The sequence below is a fragment of the Hyla sarda genome, chromosome 5, assembly GCF_029499605.1.
Source record: "Hyla sarda isolate aHylSar1 chromosome 5, aHylSar1.hap1, whole genome shotgun sequence".
Taxonomy (NCBI): domain Eukaryota; kingdom Metazoa; phylum Chordata; class Amphibia; order Anura; family Hylidae; genus Hyla; species Hyla sarda.
The window spans coordinates 158874830-158902488 of NC_079193.1; the positions used below are offsets into that span (position 1 = coordinate 158874830).

Genomic DNA, 27659 nt, shown 5'->3' on the forward strand with positions numbered 1-27659 from the left:
CTTGTTAGCTGAACTGTGATTGGCTTCTGTGGGAAAATCCCTCCACTTTTACTCTCACATAGTTAAGATCAATCTGGGTTAATATGTACTACTTTTGCCGGTTTTCAGGATGCAATAAGTGGGATGCAAAGTAGGATGAATCCTTACATGTCATTAATATGTCACTGATATGTCTTGTAGAGATTTAGAGGGAAAAAAGTTATTTAAAAAAAAAACACAATATAGGCATCTGCTTGTAGCTTCCGAAAATACCAAACAGAAATAAATATACAGATGCTATCTGATTCATAAATAAGGAATACATTACAGATCTATATTCAACATGCACAGTCATGCTCTCATGTAAAATTCAAGTTCCCCTTTATACTTTTATTTCCTTTAGGAGCCACTCTTTTCTGTGGCTTAAAAAATGCATCAGAACTGCATCAAACTGCTCTGCTTCAATCTGGCTGAGTGAATTAAAGTGAATTGTGCAGTGAAAGTGCAGAAAAGAAAGCAGTCAATGCAATGTTAATGTTTCATTGAAAATATCTCTGATTCCAAATATTTTTGTACCAGTGCCCCCACTTTGTCATTTATAATGATGCCATCATACTGGTGGTTACTTCACCCGATATCGGGAATCCCCATGTATTCTCCGTAAGGCTTACCATACGTTTTGAACACGACAGTCCTGTTTTATTTATTTATTTATTTTTGAGACTATCCTGTCTTTTTATTAAAAAAAAAATTTTTATTTCAGCGGATGTCATGAGCCTGGACCCTGGGATGGTAACTAACCTACCATTCACATCAGCTTTAGTGCTTCACTGCTCCTCCAGTTCTGGGATCTACTGCTATGGTCCAGCCAAAGTAGTAGCTCCCAACCCTGGACCAGAGGAGTAGTGGAGTACTGAAGAAGCGAGGCAGTATGGCTGGGCTGCTGGGGGCCATATGTCTGTGGAAAGAAAAGTCTGGAAAATGAGGGGAGGGGAGTTAAAGAGAGAAAACACTAACAATAAATCTCATATGTTCCCACTGACTAACATCTACCCTTACCCCAACTAACATTCACAGAAATAAAATATGAAACATTACATAACCCTATTCCATTTTAGTCTCAAAGAAATATGATGAGCCTTAGTAGTAAATGTGTATACTTATCTCAGTCACCACTAGAATAGGAAGGTCCCAGAAGCAAAGGAGATCTGACTATATGTAATTGATGACTACTATCAAAGCTGGTGATGTCTAGAATAAGAATGATGTCGTCTATGGAATTACAGTAGGTCTTCTCAGTGGCTACTAGAGAAATTTTGGGTAGACAATGCTCAGTGTCAATATATAAAACACAATAATCAGTCATAATTGGAATTGTGACATAGTTTTCAGTCCTTTAAGTCAGACTGCCAGAGCACACATACCATAGAGGCAGAGCATGCAGATGCTATGGACTCTCTGGACCCATTCCAGGTTGGTCTAGTACTCATTTTATGGGTTTCAGAACCTACTTTAGGTCTGCAAACAAAGGAGAAAGATTTACTAAAGTCAAGAAAAAAGTACGTGAACAATATTACATCCTGTCCTAGGTGATAAGGAGCATAGGGATGTCAAACCTTACTTCACAGTGGTTGTTATATGTGCTATGGAGTCCATATATGTAACCACTATTTACAATTGAGGTGCTTTTTAAGCAGTAGATGTTGGTCAACAGTTATTCCTCTCAGCTGAACATGCATTTTCAGCAGTGGGAAAGAAATAAGCTACTGTTAGATATCCTGCTAGAACAAAGGCTGTGTGACAGAAAAAAAACTAGAGAGATTTTCCCACATGAACCAATCACAGCGCAGGTATTACTTTACCTCAGCTAGTTACCTGAGCTGTGATTGGTTGCTGAATGAAAATCACAAATTTTTCACTCACACAGTTTTATAAATCTGGGCCAATGGCCTAGATTTATAAAACTGTGTGAGTGAAAAATCTGAGTGATTTTCCTCCAGCAACCAATCCCAGCTCAGGTAACTAGCTGAGGTAAAGGGAAACCTGAGCTGTGATTGGTTCATGTGGGAAAATCTCTCTATTTTTTTCTCACACAGTTTGATAAATCTGGGCCATAGAAATCCTACCTATCAAGTCCTTACAATCAATCCTATAGACATTAGACAGTCAGCCAATCCCTCCTAAATTCAGTATCATGTGTATGTGCACCTATGTCTGTTTCATGGCTCCTGATCAAACTTTCCAAGGTTAAACTGTCAATTAAACAGTACAATTTTTCATATTATGAGGTGGCCCACAACTAGGCCATAAACCTCTATAACATTTTACAACTTCCCTCTTTTAGATTCCCTTAGCTAAATACAATCTGTTATCTCGATGTTTTCGCTTTAAAGCAGAGGTGTAAGCTTTTGGAGCAATAGGGAGTGTTATTGAATTCACTGTAAAGGGTCTGAGTCTAATGCTACAAAAGGGACTTGTAATATAGACAGTTGCCAAATATGTATTTATTTAAGGATGAACCTGCTGCAGTTTAAAATATATATATATTTTTCCAAAGAGTTACTGACTTACTACTGTTTCATATTTATGAATTATTTCCACTATTTTTAAATATTATGCTATATTTTGTGCTATGAAATGACACATGTAAGCTTTTATATTTTTATTATATCCAAAACGCTCTACAGTTTTAGTGACTGTTAAAGAATAAAGAGATAGTGAAACTGCATATAAATGAAAAAATGAAAGAAATCTCTATTATTTACATGCCAAGGCCTTCCATTCTTTAGCGTACAGTATTACTTTGTTGCCTGCTCACATTAACAACAGCCAGTTCTTCATTCTTTGTGTTCTTTGTGAGTAGAATCTAAAACATGTTTTGATAGATAGAATGATAACCCTAACACATAAAGGTGATGTTTTGTGGTGGATTTCTTCCTTTCATCAGGTTGCGCGGCACCATCTGTACTAATTACCCCATGGCATCTTGAGATACACAGAGCAGCACAATTTTTCTCAAAGGAACGCTGAATTATATACAGTATATTAACCATGATAGACTCCCTGTCTGCCCTCCAACAGCTTCTGGGTTGAAAATGTAATTACATTGACGTACACTTTACTACATGGTCAAAATAATTATAACAATTTATAATTGAAAATTTCCATCTCGTAATGGCAGCGTGCCCCGTCCAGCCACAGCTTACCCAGGCTCATGTTCACAAGGGTTAATGAAAGGTTCCATTACGGGAATTTATCTAGGGGTACTCTGCCCCTAGACATTTTATCCCCTATCCAAAGGATAGGGGATAAGATGTCTGATAGCAGGGGTCCTGCCGCTGGAGCCCCCCGCGATCTCCCTGCTGCACCTGGTGTTTGTTTAGAGCATCTGGGTGCAGCACCGGAGCACCGGAGGCTCGTGATGTCACAGGTGTGCCACGCTCGTGAAGTCATGGCCACGCCCCCTCCATGCAAGTCTATGGGAGGGGCCGTGTCAGCCATCACGCCCCCTTCCATAGACCTGCATTGAGGGGGCATGGTCATGATGTCACAAGCGGGCGTGACCGTGACATCACATGCCTCCACCCCACCGCCAGTTCGCTGGCTGCTGATAGCAGCCAGGACCCATGGTCTATGGTGCGAGTGCAGCTCCTGCACTTGCGTCATTGCTGTGGTAGGATTTAGTGCATTCAGGTGCGCTAGGTCCCAGGTTCCCACCCTGTGTACTCTAGGGGTTAAGCCACGTCCACCAAAATTATCAGCGGGATATTTAAATTATGGGCAGGATATTCCCTTAGCCGAAAAGGCCATAAGGGCCATTTACAGCCAATAGTTTTTGTTTTATACTGGGTTGACATCATGTTTGGGCTGTATGCTGCTGGTATACATGAGAATAGTTTGAAAAAAGGGGGCCATGGACTTTAAAGTGGCACTACTGTATGAAACCAATTATCTCCTGGAGGATAAGTGTCTGATTGTGGGGGATCTGAATGCTGGGACCCCCTGTTGTCATGCGGTGATAACTCAATTATGAATTATGAATTATGGTCATAAAAATTTTAATTATGAAAAATAAAAAATTATGAAAATTATCAAAAATATCAAAATTATGACCTGGTGAGTTGTAGACAAAGCTAATCAATACTAGAGATGAGTGAACTTACAGTAAATTCGATTTGTCACGAACTTCTCGGCTCGGCAGTTGATGATTTATGCTGCGTAAATTAGTTCAGCCTTCAGGTGCTCCGGTGGGCTGGAAAAAGTGAATACAGTCCTAGGAGACTCTTTCCTAGGAATGTATGCACCTTTTCCAGCCCACCGGAGCACCTGAAGGCTGAACCAATTTACGCAGGATAAGTCATCAACTGCCGAGCCGAGAAGTTCGTGACAAATCGAATTTACTGTAAGTTTGCTCATCTCTAAATACAATTCACATCTGAGTCCGACTATTTCCTCAGATATTAACAAGTTCTTTGTATGACGGGATGACATTAACGCTTAAGGATGTAGTTTTGCAATATACAATAATACACAGGTATTAAAAAAGTATGCAGATTTATTGATTATAAGATTATAAACAGAAATGAGTAATAAACACAATGATATATGCAAATGAATATCAATTAGATATTAATTAACAGTACAAAAATTGTTAATTGACTACATTTAGTAGAACAATGCATGTGAGTAGTAAGTAACTTGCTAAAATAAAACAAAACTGTTAGGTTAGAATATCATATAAGAAAAAGGTTTCATATCACTCTATTCAGAGGAACCTCATGATATTAAGATGGGCAATATCTAATCATAGACATATCAATATGGAATGCTAAATACACTCCCCGCCCCAATCTAACCAACTACAAATCACATGATTCCATGAATGGGGAAATCCATCTAAGATATAAATATGGAAGAATTATGATATACTTCCCCCCGATTCTGGACTATTTTCTATACATGACTTTGGTAAGACATTACATAGTTACATAGTTACATAGTTAGTACGGTCGAAAAAAGACATATGTCCATCAAGTTCAACCAGGGAATTAAGGGGTAGTCTATTAAGACTAATAGCAGAGATATATGATATACTTATAACACTTAAATTGGCGAGTAGGAATTCTAGCAATGTCTAAGCAATTATTTAATGCTTTGATAGATTATGAGTCTTGATTCTTCTGCAGGTAGAATGAAGTCTCACAATATCCTAAAACTATAATCTCAATATCGAGATGATTAATTATTTTATTTAATTCATTTATTTGCCAATCTAAATGGTATAATTCCATCCACATTTTCCCAATTAGTTTTAATCAAATGTAATACCATTTTTGTGTCTCTTACCAAAACTTTGTAAGAACCTTACTTCTGCTCTGAGGAACACTGAACGGTCCATCTCATCGTCAGGGACAGCCATTGGTCTGGTACCATTTGATCAGTCCAACTTGCAGGGATCTACATGGCTTCCATCTTGTGGACCTCTTTCCTTTGTCTTTGTGTGTTTTCCAGTTAGAGTAGTTCAGACCCTAACATCTGGTTTACCAGACTTTTTAATTATTTAGACACACCCTCCTAAATTGGAATTCCCCAATGAATGTAGGTTGGGCGTGTATATATGATAATGACTATGACATCACTATACTACCCAGAATGCCTTTCCTGTCAGTGTAATGTCAACTGCCCATACACTAGGGGGTGCTATTGCCTAAGGGTTAAATGTCAATAATTGGTCTTAAACCAACATTCCACACTTGACTAATGGAACCATAATTAACAATCCAGGGATTACTTTTGACATCTTTAAGTAATCAAAACCTGGATTCTCATAGACATAGAGTCTCCACTTAGACATTTAAATTTATTGAAGAGATAAGAAATACAATGGATGATTCTCCAACACAGATGCGTGAATGTTTATGTCCAGTCAAATGGGTAATTAACTGTTGGTCAGAATAACATTCACAAAGTCTTAGGAATATTTCTCCAGGTTTTAGGAATATAAACATGGAGCAATGTTTCCTATGAGAATCATATATAAGATAATAGATATATCCTTTACAATACATATGACAATATCATATGTCCTACTGATTACAGATGAGAGATAGTTATTTCACAGTTCCTTATCTCACCCCCCTTTACTAGGGTGAATTTTAGTAGTGTCGTCTAGAGAGTGTAACCAGACCCCTTATCAGTCTCTTCTCTAAACACCATAAATAAGCTACAGATACAAGAAGCATTGTACTCCCTGACTGGCATTAGAGATAGGAGATGAATCTTCAGACAATCTACTTAGGTTAATACACAAAATGGCCGACAACATGCTATGAAGCATATTAAAACACAGTGATTCATTTTTGGGGTGTAAAAAAGCACAACACTGTGATGTCCTGCTTGGCACCCCAGCTCTATGGGAGGACTGAAAATACATGAGCGTAGTATTTCCGACTAGAGATGAATGAAGGGGCGTGTCGTCAACCACTCTGTGGAAGGAGATCGCTAGGGGGTCCCAGAAGTTGGACTCTCTGTAATCAAACACTTATCCCCTATCCTGTGCATAGGGGATAAATTATTAAAGGGGTACTCCAGTGGGAAAGTTATTATTTATTTTTTTTTAAATCAACTGTTGCCAGAAAGTTAAACAGATTTGTAAATTTTTTCTTTATTAGCTGCTGAATACTACAGAGAAAATGATTTTCTTTTTGGAGCACAGAGCTCTCTGCTGACATCACGAGCACAGTGCTCTCTGCTGACATCTCTGTACATTTTAAGAACTGTCTAGAGTAGGTGAAAATCCCCATAGCAAACATATGCTGCTCTGGACAGTTCCTAAAATGGTCAGAAATGTAAGTAGAGAGCTCTGTGCTCGTGATGTCAGCTGAGAGCACTGTGTTCCAAAAAGAAAAGAATTTCCGCTGTAGTATTCAGCAGCTAAGTAGTACTGGAAGGATTAAGGTTTTTTAATAGTTGTAATTCACAAATCTCTTTAAGTTTCTGGCACCAGTTGATTTAAAAAAAAAAAAAGTTTTCCACCAGAGTACCCCTTTCAGTACAGGAGTTCCCCTTTAACCACTTAACGACCACAGATGTAAATGTACGTCCTGGTTTGGCGGGACTTCCTGCACCAGGGTGTACATTTACGTCCTGTGTATGACCACGAGCATCGGAACGGTGCTCGCATCATACACGGCAGGTTCCGGCTGCTAGTAGCAGCCGGGGACCCGCTGGTAATGGCCGATATCCGCGATCGCGCGGATGTCCGCCATTAACCCCTCAGATGCTGTGATCAATACAGATCACTGCATCTGCAGCAGTGTGCAACTTTGAATGGATGATCGGATCGCCCGCAGTGCTGCCGCGGGGATTCGATCATCCAGCATGGCAGCCAAAGGTCCCCTCACCTGTCTCTGGCTGTATCTCGGGGTCTTCTGCTCTGGTCTGAGATCGAGCAGACCAGAGCAGAAGATGACCGATAATACTGATCAGTGCTGTGTCCTATACATAGCACTGAACAGTATTAGCAATCAAAGGATTGCTATAAATATTCCCCTATAGGGGACATAAAAAGTGTAAAATAAAAGTTGAAAAATGTAAAAATAAAAAGTAAAAAAAGTGAAAAATCCCCTTCCGCAATATAAAAGAAAATTGTCAATTTTTCCCATTTTACCCCCAAAAAGCGTAATTTTTTTTAATAAACATATTTGGTATCGCCGCGTGTGTAAATGTCCGTACTATCTAAATATAATGTTAATTATCTCGTACGGTGAATGACGTAAACATAAAAAAAAAAGTCCAAAGATGCAGCTTTTTTGTCACATTTTATTTAAAAAAATGTATAAAAACTTATCTAAAAGTATTATATATGCAAATGTGGTATCAATAAAAAGTACAGATGACAGCACAAACAATGAGCCCTCATACCACCCTATATATGGAAAAATGAAAAACTTATAGGTTGTCAAAATAGGGCGATTTTAGATTACTGATTTTGTACAAAAAGTTTTAGATTTTTTTAAGCAGTACAACAATATAAAAGCATCTAGTCATTTTAGCATCTAGTCGTCTTGACCCACAGAATAAAGAACACATGTAATTTTTACCGAAAAGTGTATAGTGTGAAAACAAAACCCTCCAAAATGTGCAAAATTTTGGTTATCATTTAAATTTCCTCCCTAAAATTTTTTTCGGGGTTTCGCCGTTCATTTTATGGTAAAATGAGAGGTTTCATTAAAAAGTACAATTGGTTATGCAAAAAATAAGCCCTTATATGGGTCTGTAGATGGAAATATAAAGGAGTTATGGATTTTAGAAGGCGAGGAGGAAAAAACTAAAGCGCAAAAATAAAATTGGCCTTGTCCTTAAGGTTAAAATGGGCTTGGTCCTTAAGGGGTTAAAAGACCAAACATAGTCTACTTGCAACTGCATTTTGTCTCTTTCTTCATTTGGTCTAATTCATTTGTGAGACACAAAAGTATAGTAGTCTACAGTAACATACCTGTTTGAATGTATCCTAGTCAGGGGTGTACCTAGAGAATTTGGCACCCGGGCCGGACCCTTTGTTTGGCACCCCCTCCCCACCCACACCCCTCCTTAATTACACCCCCCTCAACCGCACCCCCTCTTAATTACACCCCACTCCCTTCCCCAATTACACCCCCCCTTAATTACACCCCCTCCTTCCCCTGCCCTCCCTCCCCTTAATTACACCCCCACCCTCCCTCCCCTTAACCCCTTAAGGACTGAGCCCTTTTTCACCTGAAGGACTCGGCCATTTTTTGCAATTCTGACCACTGTCACTTTAAACATTAATAACTCTGGGATGCTTTTAGTTATCATTCTGATTCCGAGATTGTTTTTTCGTGACATATTCTACTTTAACATAGTGGTAACTTGCATCCTTTCTTGGTGAAAAATCCCAAAATTTGATGAAAAATTTGAAAATTTTGCATTTTTCTAACTTTGAAGCTCTCTGCTTGTAAGGAAAATGGATATTCCAAATACATTATTTTTATTCAAATTTCCAATATGTCTACTTTATGTTTGCATCATAAAATTGACAAGTTTTTACTTTTGGAAGACATCAGTGGGCTTCAAAGTTCAGCAGCAATTTTCCAATTTTTCACAAAATTTTGAAACTCGCTTTTTTTTCAGGGACCAGTTCAGGTTTGAAGTGGATTTGAAGGGCCTTCATATTAGAAATAGCCAACAAATTACCCTATTATAAAAACTGCACCCCCCAAAGTATTCAAAATGACATTCAGTCGGCGTTTTAACCCTTTAGGTGTTTCACAGGAATAGCAGCAAAGTGAAGGAGAAAATTCACAATCTTCATTTTTTACACTCGCATGTTCTTGTAGACCCAATTTTTGAATTTTTGCAAGGGGTGAAAAGGAGAAAATTTTTACTTGTATTTGAAACTCAATTTTTCTCGAGTAAGGACATACCTCATATGTCTATGTAAAGTGTTCGGCGGGCGCAGTAGAGGGCTCAGAAGTGAAGGAGCGACAAATGGTTTTTGGGGGGCATGTCACCTTTAGGAAGCCACTATGGTGCCAGAACAGCAAAAAAAAACACATGGCATACCATTTTGGAAACTAGACCCCTCGGGGAACATAACAAGGGGTAAAGTGAACCTTAATACCCCACAGGTGATTCACGACTTTTGCATATGTAAAAAAAAAAAAAATTTTCCTAAAATGCTTGGTTTCCCAAAAGTTTTACATTTTGAAAAAGGGTAATAGCAGAAAATACCCCCCAAAATTTGAAGCCCAATTTCTCCCAATTCAGAAAACACCCCATATGGGGGTGAAAAGTGCTCTGCTGGCGCACTGCAGGTCTCAGAAGAGAAGGAGTCACATTTGACTTTTTGAAAGCAAATTTTGCTCTGGGGGCATGCCGCATTTAGGAAGCCCCTATGGTTCCAGAACAGCAAAAAAAAAAAACACATGGCATACCATTTTGGAAACTATACCCCTTGGGGAATGTAACAAGGGGTACAGTGAACCTTAATACCCCACAGGTGTTTCACGACTTTTGCATATGTAAAAAAAAAATTTTTTTTTTTACCTAAAATGCTTATTTTCCCAAAAATTTTACATTTTTAAAAAGGGTAAAAGCAGAAAATACCCCCCAAAATTTGTAACACAATTTCTCCCGAGTACGGGATACCCCATATGTGACCCTAAACTGTTGCCTTGAAATACGACAGGGCTCCAAAGTGAGAGCGCCATGCGCATTTGAGGCCTAAATTAGGGATTGCATAGGGGTGGACATAGGAGTATTCTATGTCAGTATTTCCCAAACAGGGTGCCTCCAGCTGTTGTAAAACTCCCAGCATGCCTGGACAGTCAGTGGCTGTCTGGTAATACTGGGAGTAGTTGTTTTGCAACAGCTGGAGGCTCCGTTTTGGAAACAGTGGCGTACCAGACGTTTTCCATTTTTATTGGGGAGGGGAGGGGGGCTGTGTAGGGGTATGTGTATATGAAGTGTTTTTTACTTTTTATTTTATTTTGTGTTAGTGTAGTGTAGTGTTTTTAGGGTACAGTCACACGGGCAGGGGTTCACAGTAGTTTCTCGCTGGCAGTTTGAGCTGCGGCAGAAAATTTGCCGCAGCTCAAACTTTCAGCCGGATACTTACTGTAAACCTCCACCCATGTGAGTGTACCCTGTGCATTCACATTGGGGGGGGGGGGGGGGGGGGGTAGCATAGATTCCCCACAGTAGGAAGCACAGTTTCCCCACATTAGGTAGCATAGATTCCCCACATTATTAGGAAAGCGCAGTTTCCCCACATTAGGAAGCATAGTCGACCCCCCCGGCAAGCACACACACACACTCAGACAGACACACACAGACAGACAGACACAGACAGACACACACATAGACAGACACAGACACACACATAGACAGACACACATAGGCACACTTACCTGGCAGCGTTTCTCCCCTCCGGTGGTGGCCTGACGTCCTCCTGCACGGGTCTGCGGAGGGACGTCACATGCGCGACGTCCCTCATCAGATCCGGGCCGGCCGCCAGTACAGCTGCAAACGGGGGTCGGCGGAGCGAGGTAATTGTGTGTGAATGGATGGGAGCAAGTGAAGCTGAAGATGAGAGGGGCACCCCTGTCACTGAGCGGCTGGTGTCGTCCGGTTCGGTCTGCACCCCAACCGCTACGCCACTGGATTGGGGGGGTGACTAGTTTATACTGTGGCACATAGTCCAAAAACCCAGCCAACATGTGTCTCTATGTTTGTTTTTCACACATGAACCAAATATTTTAACTAGTCAAATATGTTTTTAAGACTTTCAATTTTGTAATGTTTTAGACAGTATTTTTTTTAGCTTTAAGTGGGGCCACTTTAGAAGGTGGTTATAAGGGAAATTGTCCAGGGCCTCAATGTTTAGGAGGATCTAAAGACAGGAACTGCAAGTGAAAACTAAAATCAAACATCATTACTAAGCAGTGTCTGTGGTGTTATTGAGAACTGAATTACATATATTATGGCCAAACTATTTGGCAGTATTATATGAGCTCTTTAATGCATGAGTCAGTACAGTGCAATTTTTAAGCCTACAGACTCCACACTGGCATAAACATATATATGAAAATATAATTGTGGCTGGGCAGATAGTTTTCTTTATGGACATTCGGCTTTATAGTATTTTTCTGGGATGCATTTGAAATATCCCCAGTATGAAGTATGTTAATCTATTATTATTGCAAGAACATTACTTCTTAATGTATATTATTTAAAGTAAATTTTAGGTAACTTACTATATTTCTTTTTGCCACCTCTCCTTCCCTATTTCTCATAAATGTAATCAATGGTGGCATAATAGTATTCCTGAAGTAAATATACGTATCATACCTTAGGCTATGTTCATATGTATAAATTGCACTTAGTCTCTGGAACATACTGGGATACCAGTAAAAAAAATTCCTATAGACTATAATAGCCTAAAAGTAATCTATTGACTAAGTTCGGTCTGTTTCCTGAACATGTAATTTTTTTTTATTTGTGGTACTCGAAGGCAAAATAAACTTGCAATTTTAAGTCTTGCAAAAAGGAAAGCACACTTTTGGAAAAAAGACTGAGTGGAGTCACTAGCACAGAACATTCGCTGTATTAAAGTAAATGGGTCTGCCAGGGGTACCAGCGCCATAGTATATGCCAGAATAACTTTTTTTGGCATTGGGGTGTATGCCAGTAACACAGTTTATAGATACAAACTCAATCCTCAATTTAACCTTTGAACAAACTTGCAGAAAGATAACAGAGTAAGAAGTGTTTAAGTCCTATTAATGGTTTCCATTTTGCCTAGAGAATTACTAAAGAAGCAGTCTAAAAAGGAACATGGGGGGATGTTTTTGCATATGCCCCAGGGACCAATGTCCATATAGCATTAGGGCCCAAATAACAGTAATAACAGGCAAATGCCCCATTGAGGTAGGGCCCAAATAATAGTGATCACAGCAAAATGCCCTCATAGCAGTACGGCCATCAGTCACTTATTGCACTTGCTCTGCAGCTTTTCCTTATTCATAAATTACTTTGCTCCTCTTTCTATATCTCTTGCAATGTGTGTATGAGCTGTCAAACATGAGTCTTGCTCTAGAAAATATGAGTTTAGATATAGTGAAGTACAATCCTTAAATGGGCACTCTCATTAAAACAAAATTTTGCTATTGCACTCCTTATGGTAAATAAAAAAGATTTGTAATATACTTAGGTTAATAAAATTAAGTTTTCTATGTTCTATTTGTGCTTAAAAAAGCTCAAGAGCACATTTTCTCCCATCTTATACACAGACTTAGGACCAAAGCCCAAACACAGGAAGTGCAGCCAGTTAAGTGTGAGAGGAGCTATGATTGGATGAGGCTGGACCCCCCCCCCCCCCCCCCCCCTCAGCACTCCAGGCGGCACTTTCTGTGTTTGAACCTCGGTCCTTAGTCTGTGTATGAGATGGGGGAAAATGTGCTCTTGAGCTTTTTTAAGCACAAATAAAACATAGAAAACTTCTTTTTTTTTTTACACAAAGTATATTAGAAATATTTATTATTTACCATAAGGAGTGCAATAGCAAAAATTTATTTTTGTGAGAGTTAGCCTTTAATAGAGGGAGAATATCCTTATATACCTGGTAGCCAATAGTGTTGCTCGCGAATATTCGCAATTCGAATATTATTCGCGAATATCGCATATTCGCGAATTCGCGAATTTCGCGAATATAGCGCTATATATTCGTAATTACGAATATTCGTTTATTTATTTTATTTTTTTTTCTTCACAGTACACATCACAGTGATCACCCCTCTCTGCTTCCAGCTTGTGTGGTGTAAAGAAGGCTGTAATACTACTGTGTGAGACTGTCGTGCGGAAATTCGCATATGCGAAAATGTGCATATGCTCATTTTCGCATATGCGAATTTTCGCGTATACTAATTTTGTGTATGCTAATATTCACATATGTTAATTTTCACATACGCGAATTGTCGCATATGCGAAAATAAAACGAGAATATAACGAATATGCGAATATTCGAGAATATATGACGAATATTCGTCCATATATTCGCGAATATTCGCGAATTCTAATATGGCCTATGCCGCTCAACACTAGTAGCCAACAGCAGATCTAATGGTCCCTGCTGTGTTTGCCTTGGTAGCAATGGCAAATATTTAAATAGCCATATCAATAATTTTCTTATTGGTGGCATTTTATTTCATGATTTTCTAGGATTCCCTTTATTCCTTCTGTTAGCCCATGTGGTCTCCCCCCTAAACACACACATTGACTCTCCAATCCTCACAATGTAGTTGTGGTACGCCACCATAGTGAGTAGTGGCAGGGCCACGGGTGTTGCAGTGAGTGGTGGGATCAGATGTTATTAACCCCAGGTGTCGGATGGTATTAACCCCTATGTGTTCGTGATGCCAGTGTGCTTTTCGGGTTCCGGAACACCACACGCCCGGATTCTCCACTATCCCACGGGCTAGTAGTGAATAAAGAGTCCACAACCAGTTACAGGTAAATGGAGGCTTTACTGAATAGAAGACAGGTGTAATTATCTTCACAGCTATAGCCAGATTGTCCCAGAGATGTGACCAGTACCCAGAGGACCTCGCAGCTTGCTGGACCAATACTTGTAATTGACTTGACTTGGACTTGTAATTTAGACTTGACTGTTATTAGACTGGACTTGACTATGTGCAGGACTTGACTAGATGCTGTGACAGCAGACATAGACTTGACTTACTGGAGAGTTGTAGCTTTGTGGAACTCCAGATGCTGGACACTGGTCTCTAAAGCCTCTGGTAGCTGCTTCAGCAAAGGCTTTGATGTTGTAGCTATGAGTACATAACTCAAAGAGACTGAATTAAAGATGGCTGCCCCTTTTATAGTGAGGGGGCTGGACTATAGCCCATTGGTAAAGCTGTAGGTCATAGGTTAAACCTGGTGCTCTCTGGGAGTACATGTTGCAACAAATCATATAATAGTATAACATAACATGTGATCAGGCTTACTCACAGGTCCTTGGAGTCCTCCAAAGGTCCTATATACTATCTATACCTTAGAATCCTATCTATGGTCTTAAGGTAACATACACCACATTTAATAAACTAGCAAGATAACACAGGGAGTCCCTGCAGGGGAGCCCCAGGTCACTGAGGGACTCAACCTGACAGGACCTACAGGTAGTACAGGACTATGTACCTGTATTGGGGCACCACATAGTCTACTGTGTGCATTGAGAATGGGACTTCCAGTCCACACAGTAGATGCTATGGGATTTTAACAATTGTCCAAGCGTGGACAGTCACATGTGCTAATGGGAGGACAAACCAGGAAATTAATGAAAACCACCAGCAGGAGATCGATTTAGCTATATAACTTTGCAATTACTGCCAGGAAAAAAAAATCCCTAAAGTACTTCTTCATTGTTTTCTGATACGATTAAAAATGTTAACTACTTTATCTTTTGCCTTACATCCACCACAGTGGTCTCATCTACTTGGCATTGTACCTAACAACCTAATCATTTCTATCAGCTAGCATCTTAAGAAATTCCACAATGAAATTATAAGGATATTCTGTAAACTAGATAGGTAGAAATATCACCTAATCCGGGTCTTTGTATTATTGACACAAAAAGAGAAATACCCATACAATTATTTTTCTAAGCCGTAAATGTTGGTCTGGAATCTGAAGACGTCTGGTAATTGCCAGTGTCCCAGTGTAATGCTGAAATTAAATGTTAATTGAATCATATGTCCCCTCATACAGGGACAAAAGAGTCAGAGAAAGCTGCGCTGCCTCTAACATTTGGTTTTTAGGTCTTAAATTATAAGTTCTGCTTGTAAAAGACAGCATAATGATAATTACATGAGCAATGCTGTTTAACAAAGGAGATGTATTTAGCCATTCGCCCTGTTCCAATGCTGTGCTTTTAATAGGTGCAGTGTAATGTATACTCATAGCTTTAGGGTGTTTTGGTGACATTTATTTAAATAGATGGTACTTGGCTTACAAACAATGAAGCACTATGCAATGTAACCTTTCCCTTAGTTATTTTTGTGGTCCACTTCTGAAACTCCAGAGGAGCTCTTCCTTTTTTTACACCCAACACTATATGGCATATTGATATCTGTGTCCCAGCTGCTGTGGGTCTAAGGTTGTTGTAAGGCTGTGGAATTTTTCCAAAGAATGGAATCTTTGTATGGGTATTGTGAGTCTAACATGTATAACCTGCCATATTGTTTGTTACATTGCTACACCTGCATACACTAGGGAACTAGGATGTAAAAGGGTTAAAGATTCTCTTCACTGACACCAAGCATGTAAAGGATGCATGTGGTTTTGGTCATATGACCTTCCCTCAGACAAGCTTCTGCAACTGGCTTACACGTCACAATCATATTTATCTTACTCCCTGGGATAAGGAATTGTAATACCAGTAACCATAAATACAAATCTTTCATGCATGTCATTCACCATAGTGAGCCAAACTTTGAAGGCCGTCATTGGTAAACTGAGTATATCTCCCTTAGCAACAATAACATGCTAATAGCATATTCAGAGATTTTTCCTTAGCAATGCTGCTCTTTAAGCTGTGACCCAATTATAGTCATCCAGCTTAGACACAGTAGACAGAGTTTATTGCACATGCCAACATGCTCACCATAGTGTAACCTGGGTTCAAGGACTCCACTATTGTGCACACCCCCATTTACAAAAGTTGCAGGGGTAGACAGAAGGACAATGTTAAAAGAGTATTCCAAGATTTTTTTATTTGACTCTGTTACAGGGGCCGTAAAGTTAGTGTAGTTTATAATATAGTGTCTGTGCTTGTGTTTTTGATGGCTGGTCTTGCAATTCTTATGTGATTTTTGCCCCAATGTTTATTTTTAACAGTATGCAAGATGACTGTCCTCTTAGGTTTTCCCAGGTTGCAGTGCATTCCGAGACATTGTATCATTAGTCAGATATTTAAAGGGAGCATGTCTGCTCTAATGGGTGGAGTGACCACTGGGTGGGGGAAGATCGTTCTCCACAAGGCTGCAGGGAATTATCCTGGGTGTGGGTCAATGGGTTGGGTGACTGATGTTTGAGAGGTAGAAAAGTGACCTCACATTTATTAAAAAGGGATCCTAGGGCTTGTAGTTGGTGGGAGGGAATACCAACAGGAAATAGCTATTTCACAAAATAAAAGCAGCAGCTAATAGGGAACTCACAATATAGCCATTTAGCCCAAAGACAAGCACGGATCCTTCCTAAGCTTGTCCATTACTGTCTGGCTGGTAAGTACTAAAATCACCTTATAGTGGATAACCCCTTTAATCAACCCCAAAGTTACAGTTACCACACAAGAGACTTTGCTAGAGGGACTATTAACTCAGGCACTCTGCTTATCCTCCTCATGGGCACCACATTTAGACTTTTTTATTATTCTTGTGGACTGTTGTGGGGCAAATAGTTTGCTTATAAAAGAAGTTGTAGGTGGAAACCATAGCTAAATTTGGAATCTACCATCTGCATTTGCTTAGGAGAAAATACACCTTACATATTCCGCTTATGAAGTACACTTATGATTTAAGAGTATGCCTTGTAAATTATTGCCATAGCATATCAAAGTATAGACCGAAAAAAAAATAATATTTCCCATGTGAGGCTAAACCAGTACGTGACACTTTTTGGAAAAACATACTAATATAGGCAAGGCAATATACTGTAGGTGGCATTTACATTTATGGACCCCATAGTAGAAGCAAAACATGAAAACCAACAACGGTGCCAGATCTATTAAATGAGGAAAACATGTGTTGCCTGATGCACTTCACTCACTATAATGGGTCCATCAGGTTCCCAAGATGGTGTCCAAAATACCAGACAAAAAAGCATTGAAGGGACATTGACTGATTTAGTTGAAAAACACTAGAAAAACATTGTTGCATTGTTGTCTGTATTATAGAGGCATTCTCTAGCATTGCTATCACAGAGCAATGAAGGCACAATATAGCTGAACATAGATCCATGTGTATGAGCCCTTATTTTTAGTTATTTGCTTGAATTTCTATTTCCCATGGCTTTATGTAATCTTTCTTCTTTTTGGTAAATATTTACAGCTTATAGAATTAAATTTTTAATCATTTCACCTGTTTAATAACCTTTAAACGCCGCTTTAGATAGAAAGGCATAGCAGCAGTAATGAAATGAGCTGATAATTTCAGCTTAAATCCAGTCTAAAAATATATTTTGTTCACAGATAATTTATGGCATGACTTCAAGTTGAACTGACTTTTGTTGAATAATTTAAGTGGAACTAAGCAAAGGAGCATATAATGTAAGATGATGGGATTCAATGGATTGCTATTGTCATGCTCTTTGGTCTCTTAAATTAAATTTGAAACACCGTCAAGCATAGCATAACCTATGATAAAACAAAAGGCAATGCATGTTAGAGAAAATGTTTCAGATTGACCATATCACTTGCAATGTTGGAATGTGTGAAGGGAAGGAATGTTTTATGTCATTACCATTTCATTACCATTATTTAAATAACAAACTACTTATGCACAGGATGATGCTACTTGTCTGATACAGTTATTTGGACACTGTATGAGTGGCGCACCGTATTGTACAAGGGCAGCATGAATAGAAGGTTTTGCAGAGGGCACCATCTATTACAAATGCTAAAAGGCAATTTATTATTAGTATCATCAACACTAACCTGTTGGTACAGACTTATAGGGCAGGTGACACTGATTGAAATGATGCTTACCATGTTTTGTTCTGTGGCTCCATTCGCCTGTTATCCTTCTTATTCGACTCATGCAAATTGCCAGGTTTGGGGCACAAACAGTGTTCACAAGCCTGCAAGAGAACTCTGACGTCATGGCTGCTTCTTCCTCACTCCATCTGACGAATAAATATTCATAAACCTCCATCAGCCTGCTCGTTTAGTTCCACGACTACTGTACATGCACCGCTTCCTGGCATAGGTTTAAAAATATTTATTAGCCGGGCAAAGGGAGGAAGAAGCAGCAATGATGTCATCTTGCTCTTTGAGGCTTGTGAACGCTGCCCGTGGACCAAGTCTGGTGATTTGCATAAACCGAATAAGGCTGGGTTGACATCACACTTTCTCCCATACGGGAGCGCATACGGCAGGGAGGAGCTAAAACCTCGACCTCCCATATGCCATTCTATGCGCACCCGTATGTAATTCATTTCAATGAGCCGGCCGGAGTGAAACATTCGGACCGGTTGGCTCATTTTTGCGCCGTATGCGCTTTTACAACGAGACCTAAAACCGTGGTTGACCACGGTTTTAGGTGCGGGGAAAAAGTGCATACGACACAAAAATGAGCCGACCGAACCGAACATTTCACTCCGGCCGGCTCATTGAAATGAATTACATACGGGAGCGCATAGAAAGGCATACGGGAGGTCGAGGTTTTAGCTCCCCCCTATCGTATGTGTTCCCGTATGGGAGAATACGTGATGTGAACCAGCCCTGAGAAGGATAATGGGCGAGCGGAGCCACGGATCGGAATGTGTTTAGTATTATTTTAATCAGTGTCACCCACACTACAAGACTATACCAACAGGATAGTGCAGGTGACACTGATGACAGATTCCCTTTAATAAGACAGAGTGAGGATCCTCTTCTTTAACCATTTGTAAAGGGGTTATCAAAGTGAAACCCACTTTCATGCTGTACTTATTTTTCAATTCCAAATACAAAGTTGCTATTTTGATCACTGATCAAACATGGTCATTTGATTTTCAAGGGGAAAAATATATTTAAGAGACCATCCTGTTTTTGTTTGCTTAGTTTTATTTGGCACTTGCCCTTTTGCAGCCTTCATATACAACATGCTGTGGTTAAATCATTTTGTGCAAAACAGAGATTCTTTTGAAGGATTTATTGATTGGTAGAAAGGTGTTTGGTAATTTATCTCCATTGTTAACTTGGAATCAATGAGTTGGAAGAACATCTTAAAAGAGTAGACTCTTTATTAGACAGCAGTAAAATGCATTTTAGTGACTCCCTAAAGATTTATATAGCATACTTTATTTACTTTAACCTTGGCTGATATGTAAAACATTCCTGCAATGCTGTAAAGAAATTCAGTTATAGGGGTACTCTGGCATCAGACTTTTTTCCAAAATTATAACCAGGCTGTCGCCATTAAAAAAAACTTTACTTACCTTTAGATGCACTTCCAGTGCTTTTGGTATCGCTGTTCCGGTCTCTGGTGCAATCCTCTTCCTGGTACTGGGGGTCAATGTGTCACAATTAAGCCCAGCTAATTGCTGGTTGCAGCTTTGTCCTGCCTCAGAAAGTGATTGGCCAGGGGTCGGGGGTCAGTTGCTATGGGACACCACTGCAACCAATGGTTGGCTGAGCTACAGTCTGATATGTCGACCCCCCCAGCAATAGAAGGAGGATTGCACCAGAGGCCAGGGCAGCAATACCGGAGGAACAGAGGGAGTGGCAGAAGGTAAGTAGAGAGGTTTTTTTTTTTTTTTTTTTGTTTTTTTTATGCCAGCATTCTGAGCATAATTTTTTTTTTGGGGGGTAGTCTAATTTTGGAGTGTTTCTTTAAATATATAATTATATGGAAGTATTGCTAGACTTTACAGGACATGTGCACATGTTAATTGTTTTGAGAACTTTATGGAATAATTACATACCCATGATATATCATCAATTACAATGAGGTCAGATGATTTGTGAATTAGCACATAAGAAATAAACCCTATTGGCAAGTGAGTGACTCAAAAGTCAGCTCTAAATAGGGTTGCCTTCTGATGGACTTTTTGGGCTCATTATTGTGTGATGGTTTGTGCCCTACAGAGGATCCTCAGGTCTACAGGTTGGCCAGCTCAGCCCTGTAGTTATGTATATTCAAAAAAAAATTTAAGTATTTGTATAACATTTCTTTGTTTTTCAGGCAATAACATAGCACAAACTATATAGATTTGCTTTACAGTCATCTTCCTTTCTATGTAAATCACAATTAACATGAACCTTTTTTGATATTTGCAGATGGAAATCCTTACACATGGTGGGTTGGGAAAGGAAATGAGAAGCATTATTATTGGGGAGATTCTGGACCTGGCATTCAAAAGTGTTCATGTGGGATTGATAGGAACTGCAGTGACAGCAGATTCTACTGTAACTGTGATGCTGACCAAAGGCAATGGTGAGTGAACTCTTATTATTAAAAAAAAATATATGATTTTTAAAATGATTCCGCCCATTTGGTTTCAACTCCATGAGTTCATATGAGTAGCATATCTTCATTTTGATCTTCCTTCAACAATAAATATAAATATATATATATATATATATATATATATATATATATACACATTAGCTTTGAGCGCCTTGATCACACTCCTTTTACAGTTTTTTTTATTAACCCTTCCGTTCTTGAGATATGAGGGATTATAATTCGTCTGACAATCCAGGAAATTTGTCAGATACTGTAGGTGTGAACTTGATTTTAATAATGGGAGTGACTATCAAGTAATGGGTGGGGTTATAGAGTCAGGGGTTGTGAATGTTGTACATTGAGGGGCATGTCTGGCTAATGCACACCCCCTGACTGTATAATCCCATCCATCTCCTGATATTCACTTACATTACTAAAATAAAATTCATGCCTATCTGACTGATTCCCTGAATTGTAAGACAAAATATAAACCCACATATCTCAGCAACGAAAGGGTGTATGAACAAACTGTAAGAGTACATCCATGTCATCGTAACTCACATCGCCTTACCCCCAGCTGGAAATCTGCTGCGAGTAATGCCACCATGTTCTTCAATGGATCTGCCAGCAATCTGCAAATCTGCCACTATTGCAGACATTCAGCTGACTCATTGAAGTGAATGGTAGTGTTATTCACAGCTGATTCCCTGCAGCGGGTTACCTGCTGCAAATTACGATTGTGAGAACATACGCTAAGAAAGTGTGTGATCAGGAAATCCTAAGCTATTTAATGATCTAATGATTTAATCTCTATCTATTTTGGTGGGGGGGGGGGGGGGGGGGTGGCCACAGCTCCTCACTTCTCTTTAAGCTGCTTGTATTTGAGCGGGCTCTGGTGGGCAAGCAGCTATACAGCAGTGACAGTCAGTGTTCCTATTACAGGGGCCATGCAGCTTTCAAGTTCCCCTAGCTCAGTTGGAATGACAGATTGGTCGGTGAAGGAGGATCATGCCTTCTGAGTGCTCTGCTACAGCAATACATAAGCATAGGATAACTAATGTGAGCCATACAGTGGTACCTCTATCTACTTTACATTACTATCCCCAATATTTCTCACAACAGTTTTACTTTTAGCCCTGTGTTTCTCACATAAGTAACATTAATTTACTACTGTATGTCACATAGGCTTCCTAATGTAAGATCCATGGGGCTAATATGAAATACATGGGGTAAATTGTTATTAGTTTGAGGTTTATCACACTAGATAAGTTTAGTAGCTCCTCAACCGTTTTAGTGCCGACACTCTGGCCCTCCCCAGCCCCTCCATTTACTTACCATTATGACACACTGCATTCAATCACTGACACTGCAGTATGTGCAGGATATCATCAGGAGAAGCAGGACAGCATGTCATCATGGTAATTAAACCTAGGGGACTGGGGTGAACCATAGCATCAGTGCCGGACAGGGTGTAGTCTATTATGTTATAGCCCTATCAGGCAGTTTACTTATTATTACATTTTAAAACCCCTTTGATGTGTAAAAAAAAAAAAATGCACGTATCCAAAAATAAGAATTTGGCTTAAAGGGGTACTCCCCCCCTAGACATCTTATCCCCCATCCAAAGGATAGGGGATAAGATGTCTGATCGCGGGGGTCTCGCCGCTGGGGACCCCTGCAATATAGAATGCGGCACCCACCTGTTTCTTGCCAGGAAGCGCTGGAGGGTCTGGGTTGCAATCACGGGAACGGATGTCCGTGATGTCATTACTCCACCCCGTGTGACGTCACGCCCCGTCCCCTCAATGCAAGTCAATGGGAGGGGGTGTGACGGCCGCCACGCCCCCTCCCATAGACTTGCATTGAGGGGACGGGGCGTGACATCACACGGGGGCAGAGTCATGACGTCAAGGACTTCCGTTCCTGTGGTCGCGACCCAGACCCTCCAGCGCTTCCGGACAAGAAACAGGTGGGTGCCGCATGCTATATTGCAGGTGTCACCAGCGGCGGGGCCCCAGCGATCAGACATCTTATCCCCTATCCTTTGGATAGGGGATAAGATGTCTAGGGGTGGAGTACCCCTTTAAAGGGAAGTCATACCAGTAAGGCTGTGTTCACATATGTCCTGCATCCGGCATAGGTGAACTCAACCTAGATCTAGACGCAAATGATGCCATAACTGATGGCAAGTTGCAAGCTGAGTTCCCATGTCAGATGCTCTTCGGCGTGTCCAACCATCCAGCATTATCTGTCCCATTCAAATGATTGGGATCAGGTCTAGCATCTGTTTCCCTCTAGTGCACGCCGGAGGGAAACTATGCCTGAAAACTGATATGTGTGAACCCAGCCTAAAAGGGACCCAGTAAGCACCTTGAATAAACACAGAAATTTCAATGTATGATATAGCAACAATCTCCACAATCAGATATGCCATCTACATGATTGAATACTCCTGGAGGGCCTTGTTCATTAGGCAATATGCCACTGCATTTCCGATTTACATTTATATTGCTAAAGTTGATAATGTGTGCTGTTTGTGTGTATATATCACTTTTACTGTAAATCAAAGCAGAAAATGGATCCCAACAGTATGAATTGTTCTATGGTGTGAGATATAGAGAAAGAAAGATAGACAGACAGACAGATAGATATATAGATAGACAGACAGATAGATGGATATGTAATATCTCTACAGAAAAAGTTAAGAAAATGTTGTAATAATATTGAATCCCAGTAACAATTTTTTATCATATCACAAGAAATACTCACATGACTCATTTTTGACAAACTGCATGAATTCTTTCCTAGGGGTGGCTGCCAGCTTTGCATTCCCTATACTCCTGTAGCATAGCATTTTCCCTGATTTTCACTGTAGTGGTATATAACACATCTTTTATCTGCCCACCAATGAACACTGACTTCTTCACTTTCAGTGTCTTATGTCTAAAGAATAATACACATTACATATTTATATTATTTTAAATACCCATATCATAACTGGTTTCATTGTACACCTCTTCATAAATACTGCAAGATGTATAGGTCTAAGTTCACACAGCATATTCATGCAGAAATATGTATGGAAACTCTGTGTGATATGTGACTCATTGTTTTTAACATTTCTGTGTTTTCCACACATACGGTATTTCCCCTATACATAGCCAGGTAATGGATTAGCCTATCTAAATGGAGTTAACCTGTGTCCAAAACCACAGCAAAATATTTGGCAGATAGAGTATAATACATAGCAGAAAAATAGGTAACGAGGTACAATGGACATGGTCCGAAGTGACAGGCTCAGGTGGGGGTCTTTATGTCTGTTGTTAGCATTTTGGTGAAAATGTATGATATATCATTGTACAATATAAAAATTAATGAGATGATGCTCATAGTATGTGCCTAATCCATATTCACTGTAACACAGAACATAGATTGCAGTTGCTTCTCTCCGGTTATATAAAACCAGAATGGTCTGGGGGTATTTCTCTATGAACTCTCAGAAGGTCTGACTGTATATGCTTATGGAAAGATCTTTCAGCACTGTGCACATCTAATGTTCTTAGATGAATGGTCAGTTGATGAATCTGACACACAGCTGTACACAGCACTGATATATTGTAAGCACTGCCCAGAACCCTTTTTTATATACTTCTTAGTACTTTACTATACCTGTGATGCATTGTTGCATATTCTGTATTTGCTATTTGAATCTTTTTTTCTATTTACACACAAAGCCTATATTTCTCATGCATGCTTTTTTTCTATCTCTTAGGACTGGCGGGTGTTGGGTACTACAAAAACAGATGTAGATGTAGTGCAGTACAAATCATACCTTTTTTAAAATGCTAACAACATACAGAATAATAACCAATAGTGGAGTCCAGGAATAAAGTCAAACTTCCAGCCGGGGGTCAAAAGTGGTTGCTTCTCAAGGTGATGTTATCACTGGGGAGAGGCAATCTTTGTGTCTATGCCTTTATCACTGTGCCTCTTCCTCCACCCCCCCCCCCCCCCCCACCCCCAACCCTTATCTTTTCAAAAACATATATTATGGATTGCTGTAACTTGATCCCTCAGTGATCTAGAAATTTGTCTTGTTTCTCAAGAGTGTGGGTGAATTATCTGAGCAGAAGATCGTGGAGGACAAGTTACTCATAAGTTGAGAAAGCTAATTGTCTGCATTAGTTATATTACACAATTTCTCATGTTTACTTGTACTATTAATTTCTGAAAAGTTTGGTAATATTATTTCAACTGTTCAAAATAGGAGGCATACGGAGGGCCCTATTGAAGAATACAGTAGAGCCCTGAATTGGGATTGGAATTTCTGCAATGGCGGCCATGTGGTTCCTGTACTAAGCAGATGTGTCATTCAGGAGCCTGGGAAAGCTGGGGATAGTGATAAAGGGGCTATGTAGCCAGATTTATTTCTTTTTGCACAAATGTTCGTGGGATTGGACCCACATGTTGCTGGTGGGAGTGGAACACACCCGTTGCGGGCAGGCAGTAATGGTCATTGGGAGCTAACGGGATTACAAAAACAGAACTGTGCAGGGCTTTAGATTACAGGTACCATATTATGGTTCTCAATGGAACTGCAACACAGTAGTATGCATGAGTCCTATTTTTAATTCTGTTATTACAGATATGTGTTTGAATAAGAATTTAGTTTATTTTGTTTGATTTTTAACAACACCATGAACCTACCATCATAAACAGAGGCATTACTTTCTAATACAGGTCCCCACTTACCATCTGCCCTTCATAATACTGATGTCTTCTTATGTGGCAGAGTGGCTTTGGGCCGTCTAAGGCCCCAGGGCTTGTGTTTGATTGCTAAATCTGCATCCCCTATACCCCTGTAAATAACACAAATTTGTTATTATAAATTAGTCACCCATGCATATTTATAAGGAGATAAGCACATAAAAAGAACTATTTTAGGAAAAATGAGGCAACTGAAACTCAGAACATCTGCTTTACTGCACGTGCATTAAAATGAAGTAGTGGGCGTTGTGCACAAGTGAGTCTTAACCGTTGAATGAGACTGAGCTAACAGCTACTTTTTCGCAAGGTCATCTGTTTGCTGCACAGAGGCTTTAAAAATGATCTAATTGGCATAAAAATAATAGCAACAGACATATGCCTATTTTCATAGGCAGAGGGAACTGACAAGTATCTGTATTTTTCTTGCTTTATGGCAGGCTGTTGTTCGTAATGAAAAACATCAGTTAATTACCTTGTTGCTTTGCCATTAACAGAAATGTGCTCACAATTTCCCAGGCATTAAGCTGTAAATAATTATTTCTGATGAATGGTAAAGCATTTAAAATGTTGTAAAAATGGATGTTTGTCATTTGCAAAGTAAAACACTAAAATACAGCTGTTTGTGCGTGTGCAGATTTGCAACAAACTCAAGTCTTTAATTTAAACCTCCGCCCTTTCAAAGCCAACGCTTATTAAACCAGCACTTTAGCTCTTCATCACCCAGATGAGGCAGAACAAATGAGTAAGCAAATTATTTCTAAATAAAACAATGCCTAAGAAGTTTTGCTTTTTTTTTTGTTTTGAGGTTAGAACAATGACTATAACATTTATCATCAACATTTTAATAAACTGTTAATTCTGCTCAATTGTCATTGTAGTCTCTGTGCTTTGTAGAAGGGCACTGTAATGAAGCCTTATTAAAAGAAACAAATTGTGTTTTTGGAAAGCCCGTAGTATGGCATGTAGCTGTTGTTTAGGACAGTAAAGCTTTCAAAAGTTTGGACAATCAACTGTGGACAATTATTTTTTGGTTATATGGGTCACCCAATGATAAACTGATCGGGCCTGCATGGCTGTCAAAGAGATCAGATGGTAAGTTAACACAAGTGATCACTTCTTACTCTAGAAATAGGGAAGACTGGACATGGAAGAAAGTATCCAGCACTCTACTAAAACATATATACTATTCAATTAAAATCTATTAACATTAAAATCTATGTAGCATGTTAGTCCGCCTTAGCTGACTCATTTCTGACCTATGTGGCCCTTAGTCATCAAATGCATTCTACAACTAAGGGCCACAAAGACCAGAAACCCTGTTAGACTTCCCTTCACAAAATGAGCAATTTTATAGTATCTGTGCATCCCAAGATTAATCCATCTGGGCTTTCAGGCTTACATTGTATAATTCCATAATGGATCGGTAAGCTGTACGATACTTTTTCCTTTTCTGGTAGTTGAGATAAAGCAGCATAGACTGAGCGTGTTGTCAGCCTGAATGGGGGTTAGCTCTAAAATAGCATTCTGGGAGATGGGTGGGATGTCAGTTTAGAAAGGGGGGCAGAGCGGGGGAGCAATACTGAGCTAATAATAAGGGGGGAGGCTGACGATGGATCCAGTTGGGGGGATGTCAAAGAAGACTGTTCATTGGGCACCAATAAAGAGTTATAGTGGACATATAGATTCCTAGAGGTATAGAGGACTGAACAAGATTGTTTGTATAAGGAGGAGTTATAGAAGAACACTAGAAAACAGGGCCTGGTTTGGTGGGACCATCCATGTCTTACACACCAGGGAGTACATTGCAAATGTAGGTCTGTGGGAAGTAACACAATTCTGGGAATGGGATTTGTGCAGTGTTAGCACAGACTTTGCTCAGTCCCTCTATGAGAAAAGGAAAAAGTAACTGGCGCTGTGTAGAAGAAAACATTAACCCCTTAACTATATTGAATGTAAATATACGTCCTGGTGCGATGGTACTTAACGCAACAGGACGTATATTTACCTCCTGTACATGGCGTAACATTACCATTAGAAGATTGACAGACTATAAATCTTCCAGCATAGTGTGGTTACAGCAAAGAACATTCTAGGGCTACCCACACACTAACATCATTATACTAACATCATAAACAATCATTTTTATTATATTTTTTTTTTTCCTAATGTTTGTGGGAAAATTTTCCA

At 39.6% G+C, this 27659-nt stretch overlaps 1 protein-coding gene across 1 annotated transcript in view; it reads left to right on the forward strand.

Moving 5' to 3' along the window:
* The window catches only part of CNTNAP2 (contactin associated protein 2), a 1818787-nt gene that overhangs the window by 1534599 nt on the left and 256529 nt on the right, over positions 1-27659 (forward strand). The window contains exon 14 of the mRNA XM_056520555.1: positions 20537-20693. Coding sequence (XP_056376530.1) covers positions 20537-20693 — 157 coding nt within the window. The remainder of the gene's footprint in view (positions 1-20536; positions 20694-27659) is intronic.